This window comes from Molothrus aeneus, chromosome Z, assembly GCF_037042795.1.
Source record: "Molothrus aeneus isolate 106 chromosome Z, BPBGC_Maene_1.0, whole genome shotgun sequence".
Taxonomy (NCBI): Eukaryota; Metazoa; Chordata; class Aves; order Passeriformes; family Icteridae; genus Molothrus; species Molothrus aeneus.
The window spans coordinates 54,302,342-54,330,085 of NC_089680.1; the positions used below are offsets into that span (position 1 = coordinate 54,302,342).

General features: G+C 36.9%; 1 protein-coding gene across 1 annotated transcript in view; it reads right to left on the reverse strand.

Moving 5' to 3' along the window:
- SRFBP1 (serum response factor binding protein 1) overlaps nt 1-27,744 on the reverse strand; it is a 61,419-nt gene that overhangs the window by 1,246 nt on the left and 32,429 nt on the right. The window contains exons 4-7 of the mRNA XM_066569008.1: nt 22,651-22,722; nt 2,676-2,757; nt 1,047-1,785; nt 590-627 (exon numbers count right to left, since the gene is read on the reverse strand). Of these exons, the coding sequence (XP_066425105.1) occupies nt 590-627; nt 1,047-1,785; nt 2,676-2,757; nt 22,651-22,722 (931 nt within the window). The remainder of the gene's footprint in view (nt 1-589; nt 628-1,046; nt 1,786-2,675; nt 2,758-22,650; nt 22,723-27,744) is intronic.

Below are 27,744 nucleotides of genomic sequence, written 5' to 3' on the forward strand. Positions count from 1 at the left end.
ATTTCTTCATCTTGCAGCCTGGTAAATTGCCACTTGGTAGGCTGCAGATAGTTAAGATTTATTAATACTGACTACACTCTAAATTTGTGTAGACAAACATTCAGCACAGTGTAAACTTTTTTCTTCACAATAAACCAATGACTGTTACACAATGTAACTCAATATGACTGGAATTATATCCTTAGTCCAATGAATTCCAAAATAGTACCACAGAAGATAAACTGAATAAAATATTCCATATTCAGGAGCTAGTGAAGAAATTACATGTGAGATAAGGTACTAGTTACATATAACAATCTGTTATCTTTACCTGTGCACAAGTAATACTAACTGCTTGAAAGACAGAAAAGCACTTGCTAGTACAAACCTTCTGTTATGTATTTCGAATGTGAGAAAATAGAAAATAGCAGACAATATCCACAGATTAAAATGAAAGCTGAACAGTTTGACCATTTTAACAACAAATGTTAAAATATGTGCCACAAACATGAAAAGAAACGAATACATCCCATCATGAATAGACTGCAGAGGCAACAAAATTTCAAAATGTTTTTTCTCTCCTAGTTTTCCCAGGTTAAGTAATACATACCTGTTCTTTCCTTTTTGAGAGGCTGGTCTTTAGTATTTCTAAAAAACAAAAAGAGAAATTAGGATTTTTCAATAAAATTTTAAGATTACAAACACCTGTGAATAAAGAATCATCATCATCAAAACAGTAATGGAATAACTTCAAACATAACATGCAAGCTTCCTCAACACTGTTCCACCCATATGAATAAAGAAGTAGAAAGAGAATTATTTAGAAGTGATTGAATTTGCATTTAGATCTAGTTAGGAATTATAAATCAGTGCTACTGTGAATATAAAAAATTGTCAAGAAAGCTTAAGAAGACTAGTGAGTACTTTCTGTGAAAATGTTCTAAGATTTAAAGTGCTGAAATTCTCTTAGTTTAGTAAGGATTACTAGAAATCACAACTAGAAATCACATTTTCATTGCCATGAAGGAGGGAAGGAATGGAGAACATAACATGGGGAAGAGGTTTACCTTCTGTTCTGAGATTTCTGATTTGTGGTAGACAAAGATCTGCAGAACACTGACTCCAGGTTGCTTTCTTTTGCAAGCGGCTTTCTCTCTTCCATGACCAAATCCTGTGCTGTCCCAGACACTTTGCTCTTCTCTGTTTTCATTACATTTTTCTGAACACTACCCTTTTCTTTTGTTGAAGAAAAATTATTAACTGCTGCTACTTTTTTCTTCTTTTTTACTTTTCCAATGAAGAAATCATCATTGCTGTCACTGTCAGAATCTGATGACTCATTATAAAACCTCTCTTCAGTACTATCATCAAAGTATTCCTTTTCATTGGGATGCCCTTGGTCACTATCATAAATTATTTCTTTTATTGCATTTAATTTGTTCATACTCATATTTTCTTTCCTTTTTTGATAGTCAAGCTTCTTTCCTATTTTGTTTTGAGTAACTGTTTGCATTTTTACTGCCTGAAATGAAGGGTCCTCTGGAGCATTAGCTCTCTCCATTTCCAGAGTTTTCTGCTCAGATTCACTCTCACAGAGCTCTTCAACCACTTTGTCAGTTTCTACTTTCATGCCTGGTTTTGTTTTGTGTTCACACCCTTGCTGTTTTTTAGGCCGCTTACAAGCTTGGTCATCCAAGTTGTTACTGGAATGTTGTGCTGATTTAGGCTGTTCTTCTGACTGATCCTTCTTCATAGGAGTGGCTTTGTCTGGGTTCTTTCTTGCATCCTTAAAAGCTTTTACAGCAGCTGTACAAGGGGCAGAAAAATATTTTGTTGCAGCCACATATTAATTATTTTTATATAATAAAACATTTTTGCAACTTGTATGTGTTTTGTTGAGCATATTTTGAATGTCCTTATGAAGTATTTACCAAACACATGGGACAAGAGATACCTTAGAATACAGTATCAACAAAAGTGAAGGAAAAACCCTGAAAATATTATCAATAAATACACTATGAATTGGGTTAAACCATGAACTTCTCTTTCAAAAATAATCTGCAGCTGATAATCAGGTTCACTTAGTGTATACTTGTACACACATGTACACTTTGTGTGTAAAACTGCAAACTAATAGTAATTTGTTCATATATAATTAAATGGGTATTTGATATGCTCTGTTATTAATGAAGTAACTTTGTGACATTACTACTAGGACTTTACCATTTTTAACATTAATTTTAGGTGGAAAATTCCACTTTCAAGAGAAATCCTAAATAACCAGGAAAAATACCCTAAGGATTCTGAGGACAGTTTTCAGGGAAAATTAAGAAAGTGATTTGTAAAACCTTTTAGGTGCCTTTGAAAATCCAGTTGTAATAATCCATTTATGTTCCTATTTAATTTAGAAACACTCCATTACATCTATTTGATTTTTAGAATTCCCACTATAAGCTCTGTTTGTTTGATACCCTATATTAAATAAATGTCATATTGTATACTATCACATATAAAGCCATATAAATTTCAAGCCATATAAATGGTTTGAAGTTTGTGGCTTGGTTCACTGCAGCTAGTTAGCCTAATTACAGAAGCTTTTAGTTTTTTACTTTTATTCACGTCAGAAATATACATGAACAAGGTAACACACCAGTAAGCTATAGATGAAATAAAAAATCCAATAAAATGTTTCATACCTTTAAGCTCAGCAAATCTGGGCTTCAAGGTGGGGTGTGTTGCAAGTCTTGCCATGGCTCGCTCAGCTGCAGTACAGTTTGGCTGCACAAGAAAAATTCAAGGGCATGATGTCAACAGAACAGTGAGCTTACACAGGTCTGTGTCAGTATGCTACAATGCATACTAATGTGATCCTCACCAGGAACTGAACAAGAGCAAAGCTTATGACACTAACAAGTATTTTATTTTTCATGTATTGCCATCATTCTAAACACATTAAAATCTGCCTGCCTAAACATTGACAGAAACTTAGCAGATGCACAACATGTTATATTTCTCAGGTACTGAACAGGGATAACACAATTTATGTTTTCTTTAAAGCATAACAGACAGTGATTTTACACTTACTATTTCATACAAGAGCAAAGAAAATGAATTAACTCACTGAATAAAGAACATCATACTGGTAGAAGGCATTCTGCTTGAAGGAATGCAACAGCTTACAAGAATTACAGTATTGATCCCATAAAAGTTAGCAAAATGACATAGCAGATACTGAAGGAATACACGTAAACCATTAAAAGGCAGGGTCTAACTTGACCATAAAGACAAATAACCTTAAATTTGATGTGGTAGAATACTGGAACTCTGCAAACTGATTCAAAGAAGAAATATTCTTGCTTCATTAAAAAAAAAAAAAAAAACAACAGACAAGAAGAAATTGCTTCTATTCTGACTTCCTCTTTTTGATACTGGAAATCACAGGCGACACATTGCAAAAGCTCTCATTTTCAGGTTCTTGTCATCACTCTGCTTGAAAAACAAAATGAATGCTATCTAAGACTTTTCCAAAGTCAGCTCTGTCTTCTGTTGGCTTTTTTTTCCCTGTGTGATTGTTTATTTGTTTCCTTTTTTCTTATCTTCTTTTTTGAGAGGAGGAAAAGTAGGTCCAACAGATTTGTAAAAGACACCATTATCAGGAAGATTTCTTAAAAGCTTGCAGTGGAATTCTCTGGGAGAGAGTGGAAAACAAATACAAAAGACATACCTTTCTTTTTTCCTCCCAGCGCTATTGCAATGGGTACGTATTCAAATTGTTTTGAGATTTCAGCTTTGTGCTATGGAAATATCACAGCAGAAGCCACCAGAATCAACAGAGGATTATATTAATAAAGAAACAGACAAGTGCCCGGTGACCCAACCTGAGCTGATTTTGGTGCCATCAACTCAACAAAGCATGCTGCCTCTCCTGTCCTAAGCAATCGCCACAGCAGATGGAGCCCAAGCCACAGGTGTTATCTGTAGATAACAAGGAGTAGAAGTGGTACTGGCTCTCTCCTGGCATGGAGTTAACATGCCTCATAATAGACAAGACGGTGCTGTGTTTTGAATTTCTGACTGAAACATTTTAGAGTTGGTAACACATCAGTGTTTTAGTTACTGTTGGGCAGTGCTTGCACCGCATCAAGGCCTTCTCTATTTCTTGCTCTGCCCCTACCATAGGCAAGGAACACCCTGGTACAGCTGAGCCACATGGACCAAAAGGATATCAAGTCCTTTTCAAGTGATGCTTAGCAATAAAAGCTTGAGGTAACAAAAAGGTATGGGGAGATGTTTGTGGTTATGACATTTATCTTCCCAAGTAACCATTATGTGAAGTGAAGCCCTATTCTCTGGGATGTGGCTAAACATCTGTCTGGTGATGGGAAGTGGTGAATAAATTCCTTCTTCTCCTTTTCTTGCACATACAGCTTTGATTTCCTCCTTGAACTATCCTCATCTTAAGACAGAAGTTTTTCTGACTTCTGCTCTTGGGATGCTCTCCCCATCCCACAGGGGTAAGGTGAGTGAGCAGCTGCTGGGTGCTTAGCTGCTGGCTGGGGTCAAACCACCATGACACACACGATACCCAACACATCAGCAATTCGCACTAAAGCAGCTGACGTGATCCATGTAAGACTGCTCAGTGGTGAATGTTACTTGTTTGCATGTCCATTTTCTTCCAGCAGAACCATGTGACTATAAACAGTTATATATCCAGTGCACAGAGAGAGATGGGACAATTCCCAACTGTTAGTGCAAGAGAGTCACTCTCAGTGCTTTGCTCTGAAGGAAACAGAGCAAAAGAAGGCATTACAAATAAACCAGAGTCAGTACTTCTAAATGCAGAAACACTTAATTGGTTTGCCAGCCATAAATCTTCTTCCTCAACTAGTGGAAAGTAAATCCCATTTTCTAATTCTTTTGCCACAGTTTTAGAGCTTATAAAATATACTCTGTGGTCAGCCATATTTCAAGTTTGAAGTGTAGAGCATCTGGGAATTCTAGTACTTTCCTTTCCCCTCAAGTATCTGCTACTACAACATTATTTCTTCAGGTCAAGAAAAACTGGAAAAATGTTTTTTCTGAAGGCTGTCTCTAGAACTATGAATACAGGCCAGAGTGGACAGGCCAAAAGATGGGTCCATTTCCAAGGGCCACAGACTGGCTTATTTCCAGGCTAGTTTAGCTCTAAGAACTTGAACTCTGAATTTTGATCCCCATGTGACAGTGCTGCATGCTGCCACCAGATTCTTGGGACAGAAAGCTCGCATTTCTGAAGATCATATGCTATTTTCTTTGGAGATTTTCCTATAGCTGGAAAATCTATTTCTGAACTTAATTAATACACTTTTTCCCTCAGCTACTTCCTGTGGGTTTTGAAAGAATATACCATGACGTTCAGAAAGCAGCAGCAGCAGCTTCTGTGCAACATCTGGTGTCTTTTAATTCAAGCATTTATAGAAAGGCTTTAAGCATATATAGGCCAATCCATATGGCATAACCACTTTTTTTTCCTTACAGCAAAATACTTCACAAACACTACTCACACTGATAGCTACCAGCTAATAAACACACAATATGATATTCACATTCCCTCAAATTTCTCATTTTTCTGTGTATGGGTTTTTTGGTTTTGCTTTGGTTTGGGTTTTTTTTTGGCACAGCCCACACTCTATTTATTTTCCCTCAAGTATTTTCCAGTATATAAAATGTTTCAGAAATATACACAATACAGAAAAAAAAACTTAACAAAAGAAATCTGTCTTTACAATCAAGAACACTTTTCCCCATCCTTCCCATCCCCTGGATGTTTAATTAGATACTAAAATTGTACACCTTTTTTTGATATACTTCTGCTACTTCTTGCATTATTTTGTACTACTTATTTTTTATGCAAGAATGTGCTAGTACTTTCTACAGGAATGTTCTTCCTCCTTCAGTGTGCAACTGAGGCTCTGTAAAGTGAACAAAGCAACAGAGCAATGTATAGTCACACTCTGCAGTGATAAATTTTAACTTTCTGTTAAATTAAACCCCAGCTGGTTGAGGCTGGGGTAGAGCTTATTTCCTTCACAGTGGCCCCAATATGGGGCTCTGTTTTGGATTTGTGCTGGCCACAGGGCTGATAACACAGAGATGTTTTGTTACTGCTGAGCAGGGCTTACACAGAGCCAAGAACTTTCTGCTGTTCATGCTGCCACAGTGGTGAGGGAGCTAGGGGTGCATGGGAGCTTGGGAGACACAGCTGGGACAGGTGACCCAAACTGACCAAAGGGATTTCCACACCATGTGACATCATGCTCAGTAACTGAAGTGGGGGATAAAAGGAGGAACTGGGGGGACATTTGGAGTAATGGTTTTTGTTTTTCCAAGTCACTGTCACGTCTGATAGGACCCTGCTCTCCTGGAGATGGCTGAACACCTGCCTGGCATAGGAAGCATTGCATTCATTTCTTGTTTTGCTTTCCCATTGTGCACAGCTTTTGCTTTCTCTATTAAACTGTCTGTATCTTAGCGCATGAGTTTTCTAGCTTTTATCCTTCCAATTCTCTCCTTGATCCTGCTGGTAGAGGAGTGAGCAAGCAGCTGTCTGGAACTTGCTGTTGGCTACAGCTAAACCACCTGAGACAGCCTCCTAAAATTCTATCTTGGTAAATAATATATTATTTCCGTAAATAATACTAAAAACATCTATTATCAAACACACATGTAAGCCCCACATAAGAGAGACAAACCTGGTAAATAGTGGCAATGACTGTGAAGAGAATGGAAGTTACAAACTTGCGAAGATAAAAGCAGATTCCCAATGCAAGTTCTGAGACGCGCTGGAGCAGGTCAGAAGTTTGGAATGGCTCTGAGAGCTGACACCACGGGGTAAAAAGAAGGAGCAGTGTGATGTAAACATCAGGCAGAAGCTGGGTGGGTAGAACTTGTTTCATACAATGCAGGTAATAAAGTGAGAATGAGAAAGTGAGTGTCTCAAGGCAGATGTGATTGCAGGAGCTGAATGGTATGCCTTGGTATTAAGCCTGAGACAGTAGAGCTTCAGGATGAATTAAAGGGCAGAAACCTGTGATCGATCTGAGAACATGAAATGCAGACTTTTGACCATTGTTATATTCTGAACAATCTTTCTGTTCCAGGGTACTTTTGTCTGTACCCTCTCTGCTGTAGTTACAGCCAATAATAGGAAAGAGGTCATATTCTGTTCTTCAACTGACTTTTGCACAAAAGAGAACTGCCTCATTACATATCTCATCAGAAACAAGACTGTTATTAGAAGCATATACTACTATAAGGACAACAACTAGAGTTCCACCTGGGTGAGAGTGATACCAAACTGGTAATGTTTTGTGGCTCTGCATCTGTCATTAGTCAGTTATTTAAAACAATGACATTCAAATGGAGACAGTAAGAAACCCCACTAGGAAGCAAGCAGTACGTGGAAAAAACATTATATAGAAACCAACCTTGGAGAATGTCATACTAGTTTTTAAACTATCTAGAAGTGCAGTTTAATTTCAAATGTTAACAACACCCTGAATTTAAGGAAAAAAAAAAGGGCCAATACTAACTAGAGTAAGCATAAAAAAGGTAACACCCAATTCTGGGCCAAAGATGTCATTGCAACATCCTTTATTAGCAGCTTGGGAGAAGACCTCTCTATTAAAAAACAGCACAAAGCAACCAAACTTGAAAACCTGTTAATCCATACATTTTTTACAAAATTCTAACTAGTTACAGCTGTCCTTCAGAACAGCAGATGTGATTAATGTGAAGTCACAGGGTGGTTGAAGGTGCCAATCGTGGCTGCCACCCAAGTCTATACCATGACTTCATACTACTTTGGAACAAGACTTGAAATAAGTTACTTTCTGACTGTGAAACTCAGCTAGTTCTCCTTCTTGCTTTATGTCTGTAAGGCATACAGCATGTGATTTGTGGCCATCAGACATGGTGAAGATTTTGGCATGGGAAGCAACTGCCTTATGGTATCACTCATTGCAGCATTGCTGTCTCAGCTCCTGACAGCAAGGGCTTGGTAGTCGACTGTGTCTCACATTAATGATGAAAAATGACAAGAAATTCTTTACTCCTCATCTGCCAAAACCTCTCATTTTTATAATAATCTACTACTTTGGTTTCACTCAAGTGTTAAGTATTTTCAATGTAACAGCAAAATGATCATACAGGTGTTATAAAGTAGCAGTTATAAAAGCTTAATAGCATGACAGGTGAGAAGTTCTTAAATAAATAAATTCTCTATGGATGTCAGGAAATTGTCCAAGTTTCAGCAGAATTTTTTTTAATTGGACAATAATTGGACAATATTTTAAAATAGGCTGATGAAAAATTTCCATTTGAAGATAAAAAAATGTCTTAACAGGTCTAAAACCTTTGCAAAAACTCATCAAGACAATGTTCTGTGATAGAACTATTGAATTAAAACTGAACAATTTCTTACAAAACATCAAGATACACAAGAAAACTTGTTTATTATTCTTTTCGATGCTTGCCACAATTTATATTAATTTACATTGTTTTCTTTTATCATGGTAATTCAACCATGAAAGTATTTGGATATTTACTTTATTTATCTTGAAAGCCATGGTGGGTCAACCTCAGCTGGATGCCAGGCTCCCAGTGAAGCTGTTTTTATCACTCCCCTCCTCAGCAGAACAAGGGAGAAAAAATACAGCGAGAGATTCACGGGTCGAGATATGGACAGGGAGAGATCTCTAACTAAGTACCACAATGGGCAAAACAGACTCAGCTTGTAATAATAAGGAAGTCATAATGTGTTGCCAATAAATCAAATCAAATCAGAATAAGAATAGGGTAATGACATCTAAGAACTAAACCTTAAACACCTTCCCTCCAAACTCCTCCCTTCTTCCCAGGCTCAATTTCACTTGCCATTTTCTCTACCTCCTCCACCCCAGTGGCCTGGAGAGGGAGACAGGAAAGGGGGGGGGGGGCCTCGGTTCAGTTCACACATTGTCTCTGCTGTTGCCTCCTCAGCTCCAGTGCCTGAAGTACCTCCTTCCCTTCTTTCTCCCACATATTCTCACTCCTCTCTTCCCCGGCTGCAATTGCTCCTGTGCATTCCCCCCATTCCTTTTTAACTCTGTTATCCCAGAGGTGCTGCCACCATCGCTGAAGGGCTCAGCCTTGGCCGGTGGTGGGTCCATCCTGGAGCTGGATGGCATTGGCTCCATTAGACACAGGGCAAGCTTCTGGCCCCTTCTCACAGAATACACCCCTATAGCCAACCCATTTACCAAAATCTTGCCATGCAAACCCAGCACAAAACATTATGAAGAGCCTGACAATACGCACAGTCTTTTTGCTCATATGTAAAACTGCACACAGTAGAAGGCAGAAGTCTGGAAAATCTATCTGAGCTTGGGCTGCTAGCTGCAGCACTGACTCAACTCATCACTGCCTACCACAGCCTCTTGAATCCAGCACCAGGGAACAGCATGAGATTCTACTAAATACTATCAAGGTACTTACACTGCTGTAATTTTATTTGAATGTCTGGACCAAAGCTACCCTTTCCCAATAGATTAGTCCACTTAGATTCACATTCCTTTCCACGTTGTCTTGTCTTGTTCTTTGGCTTGTCTTTTATCAAAAATAAGTCTGATGTATAAACATGTTTCTATCATTCCTCCCCTTCTTTTAAAATAGGAGTTCCAAATAAGTCATCAATTCAAACAAAAATAAGATTATTTGCTGTTCTTTACTGAACAGCATGATAAAAAGTACCTACTATCTAAGCATTTTAAAATGTTCACAACAGACTTTAAAAAGCCTAGCACTCTGCAAATGTTAGATGACCATATTTAATATGAGTATAAAAAAAGTCAATAGAGTTTCTTTGGACTAATCTGTCACAATTAATTTAGCCAGGCAAAGAAGTGTGAAGTAAATACTTATTTTTCAGATTCGGAAATGGTCAAAAGTGGAGTCTTTCATCCCAAACTATCAGAGTGATCTACAGCAAAGCATGGCATAAACCTCAGACCTGCCCAATTACAAATTATGTACTTAATCTTCTACACTTCTTTCCTTTTTCTCTTTATGCAACAATTCCTATGATTGTTTCAATAAAGTCAGAAGTAGGCATGGATTCTTGATTATTTCCTTATGGAGAACAGGGTCAACTCTAGGTGTAAGAGGAAACTGCTTCTAACTCATCTTCATTTTTTCCAAGGCTAGTAAGACTATATGTCTATAATCATCTCAATTTGGCATCCCACACAAACAATGCACACATTAAAAAAAAAACAACCAAGCAACTTCTAAATATTATGAAAGAGGACATAAAGTGAGCTCTGTGACAACTCCTCCCTGAATTGTGATGGTCTAATTCATATGAACGCTGAAACCACTGCTGTCCTTTATGAAAACCTCAGAGAATGCTGAGCATTATTTTATGCTATAGAAAACTGTGGACAAATTCCAAGTAGAAAACAGATGTGAAGGGAGTGCACCCTAAGTCAGAGCCTTAAAAAAATAATTAATTTAAATTGTATATCCAGGACAACTGACCAGGATAAAATACACACAGTTCTAACTATACAAACGTAAAATCAAACACATAAAGTATAGCAATATGAAATCTACATGTTTTTGGGGTTTTAAAATTTATAGCTTTCTATAAAATATATGCCTTTCATATTTTTGGACATTGGAACTGTTTGGGCATAGTATTGCTATAAAATACATGCACCGTGCCAAACTGCATAAACAATTCTGGGGGAGAGCATAGATGGCATTAAAAAAACCCATCCAAACCCCACATAAGAAAACCAAGCAAACATTCCATCCTAAAAAAGTAAGAGACAATCATATTAATAGATTAAACTGTAAAGCAAAAAAAGATGAAATAGAAACCCTGAAAGAAAAGATGTACTTCAGGGGGAATAGAAACAAAAACATCTTGGATAACAGGCAGTAGCTGTGAGAAAGAGAAAGTTCTTTGCCACAAAATTCACAGTCTTAAGAGAAGAAAATGAAATTTGGAGAAAACATCATAAACAAATTAGTTGGACACCAGCTATATATCAGACCTGAAACAATAACTGAATTTTACAAAAAGTAAAGTTTAGATAATTTCTTTTAACAAGCCATCTTGAATGAGGGTCTGAAAAATGAAAACAGGCAGCTGTCCAAATACAGAGTTAAGCTAGGTAATATAAAAATTAATCATGAAATAAATTTTTTTTTTAAAAATTAAAATTTGATTATTTATACTTATTTGTTATAGAAAAGAGAGCAGATACACAAAGGAGACCAGCAACACTCAGGCAGCGCTGTAAAACAATCAGTAAACAGAATTCTCTGACTTCACTTTAACCTGAATACATCTGAACTCCCATGAGTCAGCTGTGCATCACAGACTTGTCCAAATATTGAGTGGAACTCATGGTAGCAACTAAATTGCTGATATAGGGATGAGCTCTGTATTATTAAAACTATTATAATGAACCAAAAAATCCAAAATATTCTGTCTTGGATGAACCAAAGGAGTTTCAGAACTGAGATATTCACAACTCTCCCTATGACATGGATATGCTGACTACATCCTGTACCAAACTATAAGTGATGTAATCTTGAAATATCCTTACAATATTTCACTTTAAAACAGATGCTCAAACCTCAAATTATAACTATTCAGATGCAGGCTGATACTGCACCATAAGTGTAAGCACACATGAACTTAAGTTTATAGCAGAGAAAGTAGATGTAGTTGAGCTCTTCAAATTTAAAACAGATGTAATGCTTTAAAACTGGGTAACATTTCAAAAACAAGTGCCACTTTAATCATGTATATTTCAGATAATTTATAACATAAAGGAAAAAAAATTATCCCTGTGGACAGATCTTGTCTTGCTCCGACCTTTACCTTTGCAAGCATTACTACCTGGGAACACACCTATATATAACTAAAGTACTGTCAAGCTAATGTCTTCAGATAAAACTCTCAGGAGAGATGTACTTCTGTTCCAAGTCCTTCCTGTTGAAGGAACTAAGAGAGAGGGAACTGGAAGCACAGATGATTTAAAAGACTTCACAAGCACTGCACACACTAACCAGGGTTAGGCCATGTTATAATATGCTACTTAAGACAGCATATCTTGGCATACCACATTGCAATTTGCGTGCATGATTGAAAACAGATTTTTTTTTTAAATATATGTATGTCTTTTAGACTTTTTCTGAAAAAGAAAATGGAAATACAAGTTCAGTTCACTGAAAAACTATTAAAACATCAGAGATAAACATGCCATTTCTCTGGCATCAAAATGTAGATTTTCCATCGTGAAGTCTATTGACTTAATGCATTCGAGACCAACTCTAAAGATAAACACACATCAAATACACGTTATCCCTGGTATCACTTGAGCACATCAGCAGAGAATGGATGTAAAATCCTGGGTGTTCACATTTTATAGCTGGTATTTCACTATATGGCACACAGAACGGTTATGCTTAGAGGCTCTCAGGCATCTTCTAGGCTATTACATTATAATTACTTAACTCTGGCATGCTGTTTCCCTAGTGCAACCACTGAACCACTCCAATCATTTGGCAGTTATTTGAATTCCAAATCCAAGAAAAACCAGATCACCAGTAGAAATTTAATGTTGTAATATTTCCATTAAGTCACTAGTTACCTCCAGTTTCCAATACTTTGTCTTACTTACCAATATTGCTAGTGAGGTGCAATGTGCTGTAAACTTATGCTGTCATTTTACCAAGCTAAAACCTTTTCACATGTATGGTCTTAGCAGCTATGTTCATTGGCATCCCAATACATGAGAATTTTTTTTAAACAGAATTCCAATAATTCAGGAATACCATCTACAGTTTCAGGCAACAGAGGCTCTAGCACTTTTCTTCCTAGTTTTCCAGGGTTAACAGCAGATTGAAGGGCTTCCTAATGAGATGAAAGAGCCTGCTTAATATCATAACTTTTGTTTTACTTTTTTGATTTTTCTAAGTATCAATTTCTTACTACTTAGTTGGGTACTTAAAAAACTTACCTGGAGAGCAGAGATGGGAACAAATCAGAAAAATGTACTTTATTTTTACATTAAATACATAATGAAAAACTCATAGAGTTTTATATGTAAAAATAAAAGTAGCATAAGACACCAGCAGCTGGTTTTCATTTTCAGAAATATCAGGAATGTCAGATTTTTTTTTTTTTTATTTTGCAATGCAATTCTGAGTCACACGACAAAGCAAATATAAGAAAGAGTTTTTCCAGTTAATAATGCACAAGGAACTGTTAGTCTTTAACATAAGTAATCACACATGCTTACATTAAAGACATCTTAACACTTAAAATTCTCTAAGCAAGTAACCAAAATAATGTTTAAACTCATGTAAATTCTACCTTATGTGGTCTCCTTGCACTTTTCTCCTAGACAGGAGTGCATTCACTTGGCACACTATCATAGAGTCCCAACTCTATCGTGCTCCTCAAACCAAGATCAAGACAAAATAAACTATGGCCATTTTCCCCTCCAGGGTTCACTGATTTCTCACATTCACAAAAACAAAAAAAGCCTTCCTGCTGGAAGTTAACTCTCTTGAAACAAGCTACAGGAAGCTTGGTTAAAATTACTCAATGTGTATCTATTCCCAGAGGACACAAATCCATCTCCCTGCCCCTTCATGTGGATCAACTTTACAAACCCAGTACTTTCCCTATAGATACATAAAATATACAATGTAAAGATTCTCTCTTTAGTATTCGAAAGGATTAAGCATAACTGAAAACACCCGCTCTTATTATCTGTCCTAAATTTGTAGCTTCTCTAGTCTCATTGAACATTTTCTGTTCACTATTACCATTCTTACTAGGGCCTGTAGTAAATAACTGGTATCAAACTTTTGTCACAATTGGAACTTCCATTCCAAACACTTCTGAGTGCTTTTTTTTTCTGGTAATACCTTTGAGCTGTTAAACTACAGTGTTTCACAGAAAAGCACCACTCTCATGCATGTACATCATACCTCATTATCCCTGTAAAGATGGTAAATTGCATTAAGTATCTTGAAGATGTGGTGGAAGAGGGAATCTGTATTATGTGATGATGATACATGTCAGGAATTCTAGTTCCCTGCCATTATTGTTTTCAGTGCAAGGGTTAATACTGAAGCATTCATAATTTACACTCTTTCCCTGTACCTTAGTATTGGAGGTGTCAATCAAATGTCACTGTAGTCAGTCTGATTTACCTTCATTACTTGTTGGATCAAGCTGTTCTGTCCTTGGCCTGTAAGAGACATCCCCAAAAGCAGCCACATGTTCCCTGTGTGTCACATCACTGTTAGTTTGATGTTCCTCCATGCATTTAACCTTCCCTGTGCTTTTAAATATTCCTTTATGTCCTTTAAAATTTAAAATTTTTAGTGCTGACAACCCAGTGCAATAATGATTATGCTGCAGGTCATCTTTCATGTCAGCTTTTCCTGGCCCCAAACATACTACAAATATCTAAGTGTCTTATTTTTATACCATACATTTGTCTAGGCACTGATATTCTGCCTCATAGGCATTGTATGCAAGTCTGGGAAATATTCTGGAGAAGGAGATTGTGGCCATCAGTAACTTGACCTTCGTTTATTTAAAAAAAAAACAACAAACAAAAAACCCAAACCCAAAACCCACCAAAACAACAAAACCCAAACCAAACAGTTGCCAAATCAACCACAATACCCTGAGAACCTCTTTTTATGCCACTTTTCCTGTATTTTCTTCAAGGAAAGTATAGAAACAAGACTACTTCTAATATTCTCCTCTATTATTCTTGCGACAGCTCATATCCAGATAGATACTGATCACACATCACTCAAACACTCATTTAAAATAGGAATGAAAGTTGTGAGTCCCTTGTCTTTTGTGAGTGCTGAAACATAAAACTTTCTGTGACTGAAGAAGTACAGCCATGCATATGTACAGCATCATGCATCACAACACCACTGCCACACGCATACCTGACTCTAACAACACTGTTCTTCCCACCCCGCTTTTCATCCATTATACCCTCACAAGCATATTCATTTTGTTTGAATTACCTGGGGATCCAAGCCAAGTCTCACTCACAAAAATGTGAACCAACTTCCTCTGAGCTTTACTAACTATGATATGCTTGCCCACATTCTGGTCTGGCACATCAAGTAAGTGAAATGAGCACATTCAAATCAAAGGCAATCACACCACTTCTGAGTCTAGGGACAAGACTGTACTTTAGCAAACTTGACCTGTTCAACCAGGCAACAAAATTAAGAAATACAGCCTTACAGGAATGCAAATGAGTGGTAGAAAGATTCTTGGACTAGCAATTTAAAAACTGAAAGGAGACAGCCCTTTTGTGTCAGAGATAAACAATATCTCTGTGAAACACTGCCGAAGTTACTAGCAACTTATTTCGATACTGAACTTTAAAAGAAGACTCCTTCCAGAATGAACAAAATCAAAGCTGTTTGCAATCAAAGCTCATTGCAATTGCTACTCTGATGCTAGCCTACCTCCTTGCTCTCAAAGAGTGGCACTACATTGGAGTGTGTATGGCAGCCTATTTTGGATGTGAAGGAGCAACTGGAGAAGATGGACAAGGCAGGAGTGACATGGACAGAACCCAGCACAACTCTGTACTCTCCCACTGGAAGCCTGGGGAGGGATTGATACTGGCTAGGTTAGGAGATATATGGACAATTGCAAAGCAAAGTAGGTGGGAAGAAGACTGGAGAGAGATTTGTCAAAAACTGACAGACTTCATTTATACTGACATAAAATTTCAGTTGTAGCCACAGTAATGGATTCTAGGCTCTAAAATACAGCCTGGTATATATAAAGGCCATGCTAAACAGCTTGGAGTTCAAGTGATCAAATTTGGAAGATGAGGAACTTTCAGGAAAAGAAAATAAAGAACAATCAGTTACACAGAGAGAGTATTTACACCTGAATGTGATATTTATCAATGAATACAAAATTCTTCACTTCATCAGTGGTTTCAGAAGATCACAAACATTCCTGTTTAAGACTAACATCTGGTGTCTGACATGGAAAATTCTCAGAAAACTGTGGCTTCATACATTTAGTGTAACTTCCATTGAAACTGAGTAAAAATACTCGGGACAAAAAGAATTAAACTCTGTAACAATGATGCCCAGAATAAAGACAATTATCTTAGTCTGTGATGCAGGAAATTGTAACATTAAATGAATGCAACATATTTCCAAAAAAATATAACATGTTGACAGATGCATCTATTACAGAGAGAAAAGTCTATCTGGCGTCTAGTATGCAAATGAGTATCTCTTGTTTCATACTGAAATGAGATGGGCAGGTAACATTTTAACATGTAGGAAAATAAATTGATTATTATTATTATTTTACTGCTTTCAGCATAAACACTTTGTTGGAGAATAGAAACAGCCATGTACTTAGTAAGGCAATACATTCCTTCTGAAGCAAAAGGAAATAAGATGACAACATTTCCAATACTTAATACTTATAGGGAAGAGGGGATTGAGTGAGATGGGGATTATCTATGAAATCCAGGTAGGCTATTAAATTATCAGTGTGTAACAACCAAAATTTAGATAAAAAGGAAAATCAAGTTTTTCATGGGTTCCCCAAGACCACCAGTCATTTGCTCCCACATAGCTAAAATCAAACCACAAAATTGCAATGTATTAATGATAAGCATATTATACAACGCTAATGGACTATCACATCAGTATTACAAAGAAAATTGATTCATACAGTAGTCTTGTCCCTATGGTTTATGTACTGCAAACAAAATATTTCCATAAGCAATGTTAAAAATCCACGTACATAACAATCTACTATTAAAAGCACTAACAACAGAAACAGAAGTTTTAGATCAATAATAACATCTAGACTAATTAGTATGTTTGTGTCATGAGTAGAATTCTTCAGGAAGGCTGAGGGGAGGAGAAGGGAGGTTGTGGAAAAATCCTCTGAACACTGAACGAAAGACAGCGACTATTCTGTGTCTGACCCAAAGCCTTTGAAGCTAGCAGGAAGTCTCCAATTAAAATGCAGAAGACCCTTTTTAGGGGCCCTTTTTATGATTTAGTACATTTGCTAAGATTAAATCTACAGTACATGCAGAGGGGTTCGTTTAGATATTTTCAACTAGGAAGTACATTTTTAAAATAAATGAAGGCAAAGATCACAAACATACATTTAGGATTATCAGATGAGAGAGAAACCTTTCTATTTTTCAAAATTAAGAAATACAGATATGACTGTTCCTCTATAGATGTAGATGTGTTTAATCAAAAAATTCTACCTGATTCAGAACTTAGATCTTTCTTATCCTGCCACAAAGTTCAAAAGTACAAGGGTATTAATTTTGAAATTTCCTTAGTAAATAAGTCTATTTAGTAGAACAATGTCTTGTGTATTCCTCCAGCAAGAATGATGGCTTGTATCCATCTAGTGAGTTATTCTGGGACACCTGGTGCTCCAATTAATTACCCACTGTTAATTAAAGCCTCAAAACTAACAGTCTTTCATAAACTGCCTTTCACATACTGTTGGTGTGAAAAACATTTTCAATGTAAATCTAAAAAGAACAAAACTAGTATTGTTCTACTCCACCCTTGCTCGCTCTTTGTTTACTAATGACAGAGAGGCTGTGAATTGATAGACTAATCTCAGGCAATCACCTGCATAATTTAAAAAGGACAAGAATCTGACAAATGTTATTTTGATAATGTGCTTGAAACACACTTTTGAAAGAAATACAATTAATACATATTTAGCCCTATAACTTTGTCATTCTTCTGCCATGTCCTGGGCAGAAACACCTTTCTAACCTCTTTCTCATGTCCTTGTTGCCCAAGGACTTCCTTTGCCCACACCAGAGACTGAATGAATTCAAGAAGTTTGGGAGGTGAAACAGAAATGGTCTTCTCACATGTGAATAAGTCATAGTCTTGTTTGATAAATCACAGAAAACCATTTCATATTACTCTTAGTACTTTGGTTGGTTCCCCCATCCCAGGTTCATTTAAGCCATACAGGTAAAGTGCAGGTACCATACAGGTACCATACAGGTAAAGAGATACCAAATGCACTCAAACCCAGAACTTCTAAGTGTACTATATCTTTTAGGCATCTGTTAAAAATATCTGCACCAGAAGCCACACAGCACTAATGTCAACCCTCCAAAATCATGTTAAGCCGAGTTGTCCTCATCAGGCAGCTTAGATTTTAAATGACCAAACTCACACTGAGTACCCAGTTGCTCTGTTAAAACCTGGCATGTCTCCCTATGGCTTTTCATGAACTGCCTGAGATCCTATTTCGAAAGCCTTTGAATTCCTTTTAAATTCCAAACAAAGTTGGTTCCTGTACATGAAGCAATCCAAAACAAGCTTGCCAGAACTTAAATTAGGGGAAAAAAAAAAAAGAAAGCTACTAATGACTTACATTTCTGGCCTACAAATTTTTTTAAACATATTTAGAAACTGGGGCAAGCTTTTCAGTAATCTTGAGATGTGGCCCCAAAAAAGCTCTGAGGATCATAATACACTCAGTATTTGCTGTGCAGAATCCTCTTTGCAGACAAGCATCTGCATGATTAAAACACAACAGAATTTGAGCAATGTGTGGAAATACAAGACTTAATAGGAAAAGGTGGCATTCTTCTCAAGGACCACAGATTAAAGATCAGTGTAAAAGAAGGGAATATTATGCTCCTACCGTTATGTGAATATTGCATCTGGAGGCAAAAAATATAGGTGGTATTTATGATCTGTGAATGCTTGTTCTGCAAGTCAGAAGCACATGCTCAATCCAGTCTCTGATCACAATGTATACTGGTACTCTATTCTACACTCAATAGTAAAATACAATAGTTAATTTCTGTTTCAACCCTGCTCCCCAAATCAGACTGTTGCTGAATTTTGAAACAAATAAAGTTTATTCTTTAGAAAAAAATAGTAAGTATTTTGACTTAAGGCAAGATGACATATCACTGCTTGTAAGCACAGTTCCATTATGCTGGAATTCTGTCATTCTCAAGTGTTTAAAACACATTTCTTCCTTATGCACTATACACCAAAGACCGGAAGAAAAGCTAAATGAGATGCTACAGTAAGTTAGTCAACATCTGTTAGCAAAGGCAGCAAAACAAGCCGTGGTTATGATGAAGGTGTTTGCAGGTGGACTAACATCCTCTTTTCTTAAGGAAACATCCCAGATTATAAACATAATTTTTTAATAAAAACTTTAATTCATATTAACTTATTTATCCTGCCTATCTTCACCTATCTGAACTACCCTAAATCTCTGTTAGCAAGTTGAAGATAACAGTTAAGACTTTGCCAGTGTTCAGTTCAGTTTTCAGCCTGTAATGAAGAGCATTATTGGGATTAGCTTCCAATTTATAACTTCAGTGTCCTGGAGCAAAACACTGATGAATCAAGCTTCCCGTACACTGCAGGAATATATGCTGTGTGCAACAGTTCAAAATGCCATCACAGCTGCAAATATGAGTTTAAAATATGAGCTCTATGACATGTTTTTCTAATTTTACTAAAGTCTGTCAAATATATTTGTGACAGACAATGCACAACTTGGTACAAAAAGTGCACGAGGACTTGGAGAAAATCTACAAAATACAGGATCTGTTCTTCAACAGCTGTAAATAGAACCAACAATATAAAGCCTAATCAAAGTTGCATGGTAACATTTATTACGATTTTTACAGATACAAGAGTTAGCAGTTCTCATTGGTTTTACCTCTCCTCGGCAGGTAAGAAGGGTTTAACTTCTATTTTTTAGAGTGGGTGTCTAATGTTTTGGTTGAAACTATACCTGCATATGGGAATACCGGAGATTAGTTCAGGTTTGAGGATTAGAAGCATTATGGGAATTATATGGAGGGCTATGAGAAGGTGTTCTCGTGTGGAGGAGTTTTGGATTGACGTGATGTGGGATAGGAGAGTGTCTTGTTGTGTATTGTAAAAATCCAATTTTTGTATTATTGTATTGTAAAAATCCAATTTTTACAATAGGATTTATCACCTGTTGGTAACAATGGTGCTAGCTGCAGCAATATTTGAATTGATTAAAAATATTTCTGCAGACATACACAAAGAATTGTTTACGAGCTGCTTCTTGTAATGCTTTTATAAAAGTCCTGTGTCATGGGGCTGGTGAGTCTTGCCAACACCCCCTGCAACTCGATAAATCTGATCTGCTTATTATCAATACAGCCATATTGAAATCTAAATCACATGAACTCCAAGTAAAGTGCCACCTGCTAAACACTTAGCACAATTTCATTGTACTTGACTGAAATATATGCAAACTCTTTTTAAACAGAAAAGCATACTTAACTTATTCTGAAAAAGTTTGGGAAACAGCAATGGAACATAAAAACTCAGTGAGCAGAAGCAATTAAAAAAGTATCTTGACTACATGACCACTATGTAAATCTAATATTCAGCATTCCACAGTGAATTAAAAGCAGATTGCCTTTTGTCAATGAAAACAAACTGATTCTGAACATGAAAACAGCCACAGGATGTTTTCCTTCAAATATTTTGAAACTCAAGTTAATGAAAAGGTAAACAATGTGGTCTGTATTTCATGAGACTACAGAATATTGCTAAGGACAGAAAATCAAATTTTTTATTATATGTTTAATGACTAACTGGAAAAATAAGAAATAAAATACTGGAGAATTAACTTCTGTTTAAGCACAGAAGGGATGCCTTCTTTGGCTGGGGATATGTTATGGTCAACCAAAAGCAACCAGTGAAGTTATGATATATATTGTACATATTCTTCTACTGCAAGGAGGTTAAAACCCTCTACGGATTATAAAAAGGATCAGCATCTATTCATCAGCTTGATTTGAAATATAAGTTCCGTCCACTAAAAACTGTGAAATTAATGGACTTCCACTCCCTGGAAAAACTGGGCCACCAGCAGAAAGTAACAGAAAAAACAACAGATCAAAACCCCGAACCAACTCCATGCATATACATTTTCAAGAATTAAAGCTAAATTGAAGCCTATTTTAAGACTTTAAGTAAATATGAGAAACAGTCCATCAGTCATTACTGATATATAAATAAATAATGAATATATAAAAATATATAAATATATAAAAATAATGAATATATAAAAATATATAGACAGTAAGATTAATTAAATTCCTTCAGCATTCTTTACAATAAAATTGCCACCTTAGAAAATAAAATTCCAACTCTGAACCTACAAACTCCTTTACTAAATAGCATCAATGATTTCATTTTGGTGCTCCTTCAATTTATGAAATCAGCATAAACCTGATGAATTTGAAATTTTGGCAGAAGAATCTCCTACAGTTAAATGACAAAATGTCACTGAATTTAGCATCCCTCTTCAAGAACAAAATCCCTCCCCATGTGTCCTCACACACTCAAAATCTTTGTGTCTGCCCCAATTCTAATATCACAGTAAGCAGTTCCTGACTGCCTCATCTTCACATCGGGAAAATCCTGGTCAAATAAATTTAAAAGAAGAATGCTTTTTAGCTTCATGCCAGTGTATCTGTGACATGTCCTTACTCTCTTCTATCATTAAGAGAAGCAAAAACAGTTAGGATGCTTCTACCCAAACACTTCTCCAGAAATACCGAATTCCTGTGATATTTTCCTATTAACTTGATTTTGCTGACACAAAACATTGAAAAATTTGCTGCACACTATGCTAATAACTGAACTACATCACACGACTGTAATATGCAACAGCAGAGTTAAATTACAAACCAATGATGCCATTACAGGAGTAAATGACCCAATTCTACATTAAAACTTAGCCTGTGTACAACAAACATTTCAAGTGTCAGCCTTCCTCAGTGACCACCCATAGGAATTAAGGATAAAGTGAAAAAACCCATAAAACTTCATGCACTGACATTTTTAAACTCAGAATTGCTTTCTTGCATCAAAAATGTAACATGCTCTTTGAAAGAGGACTGCTCTCAGCCTCAGCTGCTTATTTCAACTAGTGTCTTCGCACTTCTGTGTCTTCATTTAATCTCTTACGACATCTCTAGTTAGGCTGTTAATATTTGATACTGTACCATCAGCAGGCTTCAAGAGAAACATTACATGGAAACAAATGAGCTACAGAGGTGTTAGAATTCCACCTTTATTTCAAGTTAATGTTTGTCCTATTTTGTTTACAAATGGAAACTTCTCTCTGCATTTAAAAGTGCCTTTTCCCAACTGTTGCTGAAAGCTTACTTAGATTATTTATACTAATTGAAAATGAATTTATACTAATTGAATTTATATTATATCATGTATATATACTATATAAACAAAACAAATCTATTTATAAAGACTAAGAAATCACTACTATGCTTCCTGGTATTCTGCTCTAATTACTATGGACTAGCCCACCCGACGAATGACAATTCATACTAGATAGCTATTCATTTTTCTGTAGATATGTCCCAGAGGATAACCCTCCTCAGAAAAGGAAGATCTACAATGAAGATACAACACAACAAACAAAACACATTGTGTCAAATCCATGTACTTGCACCCACACATGCACCTTTTCACACCGAGAGAAGCAGGGGAAGAAAAACAAAAACCAGCAAGTCTTACCTTTTTGCAGACACTTTCAAAATTAACTTCTGTCCGAAGAGCAAGTCTGGTAACTTCATCTGGTTTTATTTCCTGTAGATGAAAGATAAGTTTATTCTTCTTATGATCAGACTATATGAAGTCTAAGGTTGACCTTCCTTATAAACATTCTAATCATGGCACCTCCCTAATCTCTTAAAGGAAGAAAACCAGTTCATTGTGTGGAGAATTTTTTGGTGTGTATGTAAACACTACATTTATACTGACTGACCTTTTCAAAACACTACCTTATACCTAATCTGACTATATATACTAGTGCTGAAGGCAAGAGGGATTTTTCAACAGCAATGTAAGTAGGATGGGTGGTTTTATTCACAGAAATATTGAAATATTGCCCATATTGTTGTACTACAAATAAACTTTGGAAGGCCTTAAATTCCCAACTTATCTTCTGATGAAGTTACATCTCATTAATGTACATGAATATATAAGTTAAAGACAATGAAACTGAAGCTGAGGTGAAAAAAAATACTATTTTTTTTCTAAAGAGACTGACTGAACATGCATTCCTGGACTTAAGCATTTGCATTGACAGCTGAAATAGAGGAATGAAAATCCTGGACAAGTGGATTTTGTTAAAAGCTGAATATTTTACCAAACATGCCCCCATGACAGATTTCTTGCTATTTTAAGACACATGCTTTATGTAGGTTGTATTACAAAATGCTCTATTAACCTCATCAAGAGAATTAATTGAACATTATTTTCCTCCTACAGCAGTGCAACAAAAAGACATGTTACATACCAGCTGTTTCCCAGATAGCCGTTTTAAAAGCAGTTTAACTATTCTTATGCCAGACTCAAATAACGTCCACACATTTTGAAAAGTTAAAATTCTCTACGAAGTAATTTAGTTTTTCTGATAGCTTTCATGTTCAACAACTACACTGTATTTTTAATTTCTTTCTTTCCCTGCTTAAGCATTCTTGAAACCTATTCCAATACCTTCATTTTAACTCCATTGTTAAGTTCCATATTCTATCCCTTTTCTGTTGTAAATCTGGAGCAGCCTGTACACTTCCTTACACACGATTTCAGGAAAAACCAAGTAGCTTACCTTCTTATGAAAGGTCATACCTTGCATCTCAAAACCTTATGTTTTTCTTCTATTTGTATAGGTAAGATACTTTACAGACACTTGCAATTTATCTATTTAATTATCATGAATTGTGTATGACTTAAAACTGTAAGCAATTACCTACTAACAGGAAAAAAGTAATAGAACTCAGTTAAATTAACAACAACAACAAAATCTCTTTTTGTGAACGTCAGAAGAGTTTCCTGACAATGAGATCTAGAACTCTGCAAAATCATCTCCCAGTGGTACTAGTGGAAGCCCAATCACTTAGAGGACAGGATCCACACTGGAAAAACACTGGTGGATGTAGGAAACAATCTTCTACTGGCAGATGAACAGTTGGATGACCTAATAGAGATGGAAAAGACCTATGATTCAGTTTTCCATGACTTTCCAAAGTGTTTCACAGATGGTGAAAGTAGGACACGTTGGTTAAGTGACATGCTTACTGTCACATAGGAGGTTAGGAGTTACAAATGAAGCTCTGTAACTCAATATTGTCCATTAAATCAAGCTGTTGTTTTATAAAAAAAGAACAAAAACACATAAAAAAGATAATTCCTATGATCTTCATCCCAAATAAAACTGCCTATTTCCTGTCTTCTTAGGATTTAAATGCTGCAACAGGGTTCAGGGCAGAGGCAGACAAATGTCAGTGATCCCTACATGAGAATGTCAGAAGTTTAATTTTGATATGACAATATTGCACAATTCCCAAGACATTGCAGAATCATGAATAATACTGGAGAATAATTACACTTTGGAATGTGAAGTCATTAAAGCCACACTAAAATGCCTAGGATACAAAATGAGGCCAAGAACCTTCTGTTCAGGCTTAAATCCCCAACTTTATAAATGATCTCCTTCAGTTCGCCTAGACTTAAGGCAAACTAAGCATTTTTGACTTAAACATTCTTCCACAGAAGAATATTGTTTGGTTTTGTAAACGTAGCCACACGAGTCAAGTTACTGTAATAAATACATATTTATTCTGTCTCTGTTAATGGTCAGAAGCTGACAATAAAACAGAAAAAAGAAATAGTGGTATTTTTCCCAGTACACCTGACTGGAGATGCACCTGACTCACAAGGAAAATCTTAGTGTTGAATATCTATTATGGAACCGTCTTTACAATTGTGCTAAGGGATGTTATAAATGGATGCCCCTAAGCCATAGTTCTTGTGTCCCTCTCATGGGTCTCCCATTTGCTGGCTGGTAGCAAGTCACCAGCAGGTAGATGCACACACTCACCTTACAGGCACCAGCAAGGGCCCTCTGGCCACCTGACACCCCTTCCCAGATCACAGAACCATAGAAACACAGGATGGTTAGAAGGGGCCTTAAAGATCCTCTAGTTCCAACCCCCACCACGGGCACCCTTCCACTAGACAAGGTTGCTCAGGGCCCCGCCCAACCTGGCCTTGAACATTCCCAGGGATGGGGCATCCACAGCTTTGGGTAATGTGCCAGCACCTCACCACCCTCACAGTAAGGAATTTATTACTATCCAATCCTAACCCATTTCAGTTTAAACCTATTACCCCATGTCCTATCACTACATGCCCTTGTAAAAGTCCCTCTCCCACACACTGCTACCCCAATTTGAGGTTTGCTAGTGAACTGCACATGCCCAAGAGACACACACGTGGGGTCAAAGCACATGAATATTAGACAGTCAGCCTGTCCCATCAGCATTAGCACAGGCACAGGCTGTGACCAGCAGCCCAGTCCAGATGTGCCAAGAGCCTCAGTCACCCCAGTCTCACCTGCAGATGCAGACAGGACACACACTGCCTGTCCTCCTTGAGTGTCTATGCTGTTACTGCCCCTGTGCCTGGAGCTGAGACCCCCACCCACTGCTGCTGACACCACAGGCTTGGGGCACCTACCCTCCTGCCCCGATTCCTGCTGCTTGCCCCATACCCTCAGCAGCTGGCACCTAGTCCTTACAGGCAGGGGACAAAGCACTTGCAGGCAGGGGACAAAGAGGTGAAATTACAAACAGGTAAGAAAAGAACAAAAATATCAAGATGACACTGGGAAGAGGTGGCAAAGGCATGGGTGGCAGCAGTAGGACCAGCCTGACTCAATTTCTCCAACAGTGTTGGGGACTGATGCTCCTCCAGTCATTCACTGCCCAGGCAGCTGTTCCAGTGGGGAGTGGAGCACTGTCAGGAGAACTGACCTGTCAGCCACTTGGATCCTGGCTGCAGGCAGATGACCAGGCCTTGGCCTGATATTAAGATAAATAAACAGGGTGTGAAAAACTACTGGACATAAGAAAACTGCTGGATGTGACAGACAATGCAAGAAGCTGCACAGTGGCTGTACAGACCACCACAGCAGAGTTACACAAAAACCAGACAAGCTCCATGAAAAGGTGGAATACAGGGCAGACTTCAGGGGTGGACATCTTGCAAGGTTACTAAGGTAACTGAACTATTAATAGCACATGAAGCCAACATTGCATACAAAGTTACAGTGAAACACCAAATTTGCGGAAAAAGTAACTATGGAGGGGCAAAGGCTGGCCAGGGCTGGGAAAAGTAAGCACTGGGGCATAGAAGGGGTAGTTGTGGGGCAGGCAATCATCTCTGAACAGAGTATGGAGGCAGCGAGCTCACCCCAGTACTTAAAGAAACTTAGAATGGCCATGTTGGGAGATTTTTTTTTTTTTTAATAGACCATAACTGCCTAACTGCCTTACACAGAAAGACAAGACTATGTTGAAGAGAAGTACGTCAAGTTTAAACGGTATGTGAAAATAAAACTTTATGCTTATATTGATTGTGGCTGCTCAGATGACACTTTATCCAAGTGATACTGAGTAAGATAGAGGCTCTAACCTAAAAGGCATGGAAATGTAATTTATTCAATAGTCTCTGGAAGACAGCAAAAGCAAAAAAACTTGCTGTCAAACGAGGCTTCAACACATCTCAGAAATGCAAGATTTTTCATTGTATTCCCAGCTATGCTGTCTCAGGCAGTTTTAGATAACTCAGGAAAAAACCCCAGGCTGCCAGTGGCCTGTGGAAGCAATTTAAGAGTCCTCGGACTACTAAGAAGACACAATTTCAATTTTGTTTTGACTAGTATTTTTTGTTTACCTTTATCATAAAATCCATTACTTCTCATTATTTTTTTACATTTTCTTAGCTGTGCAAGTTTTAGACCCTTCCATATGAAAAGACAATTTTCATCATAAAATGCTGAAACTTCTACAAAAAATAAGTAATATAATCAAGGTATATAGAAATAGAACACCCTTACCAAAAGTCATATTTCTGGTGAAATCTCAGCTATAGTTTGCTGCCCATTTAATACACTTTCAGCTTTTAAAACACAACCATATCTTTACTCTTAAACCTGTGTTTGAGACTACTTCCTCACAAAGTTTCCAGAGCATTCAGTCTGATTTTGCTACTTTATGTCATTTTTCTAGGTTGCCTAGTGAGGAGAAAGCTATAAAAGAAGAAATTACAGAACACTTTTTAGGCTTTTTTTTCACCTACAATTTAATCCCCATATGTCTTCTTTTCATAACCAATTTGCTCCCCTAAGCCTTTAGAAGTTCAGTATTTTAGTTATTCAGAACAAAAGTAGTCTTAGACTTATGGGTAAGTATTACCATTGTGAAAATACACAAAAATGGGATATCTTCAAAGTAGTGAAATAAATCAGCAATGTCTCATCTGAAAGCTTATCCAGCTTCCAAAAAGGAATTAAATCCATTATAAAAGCAGAATTTTTTTTTATGTTAGGAAGGCATGTTTTCCAGAAATGCAGTGCTGTAACTGATTATTATCAAACTGATTATGAAGAAAAAGAATACCTTCTTCCCCTAGCAGTTTATGAATCCAAATCCCTTGTCAGTAGCTGTGACCTAAATACACACACAAGTATTTCCATTTTAAGTCACATTAGTGGACCACCACACCAAAGTAAAAGGCATTCTGCCTATATAAAAAAAGAAAATA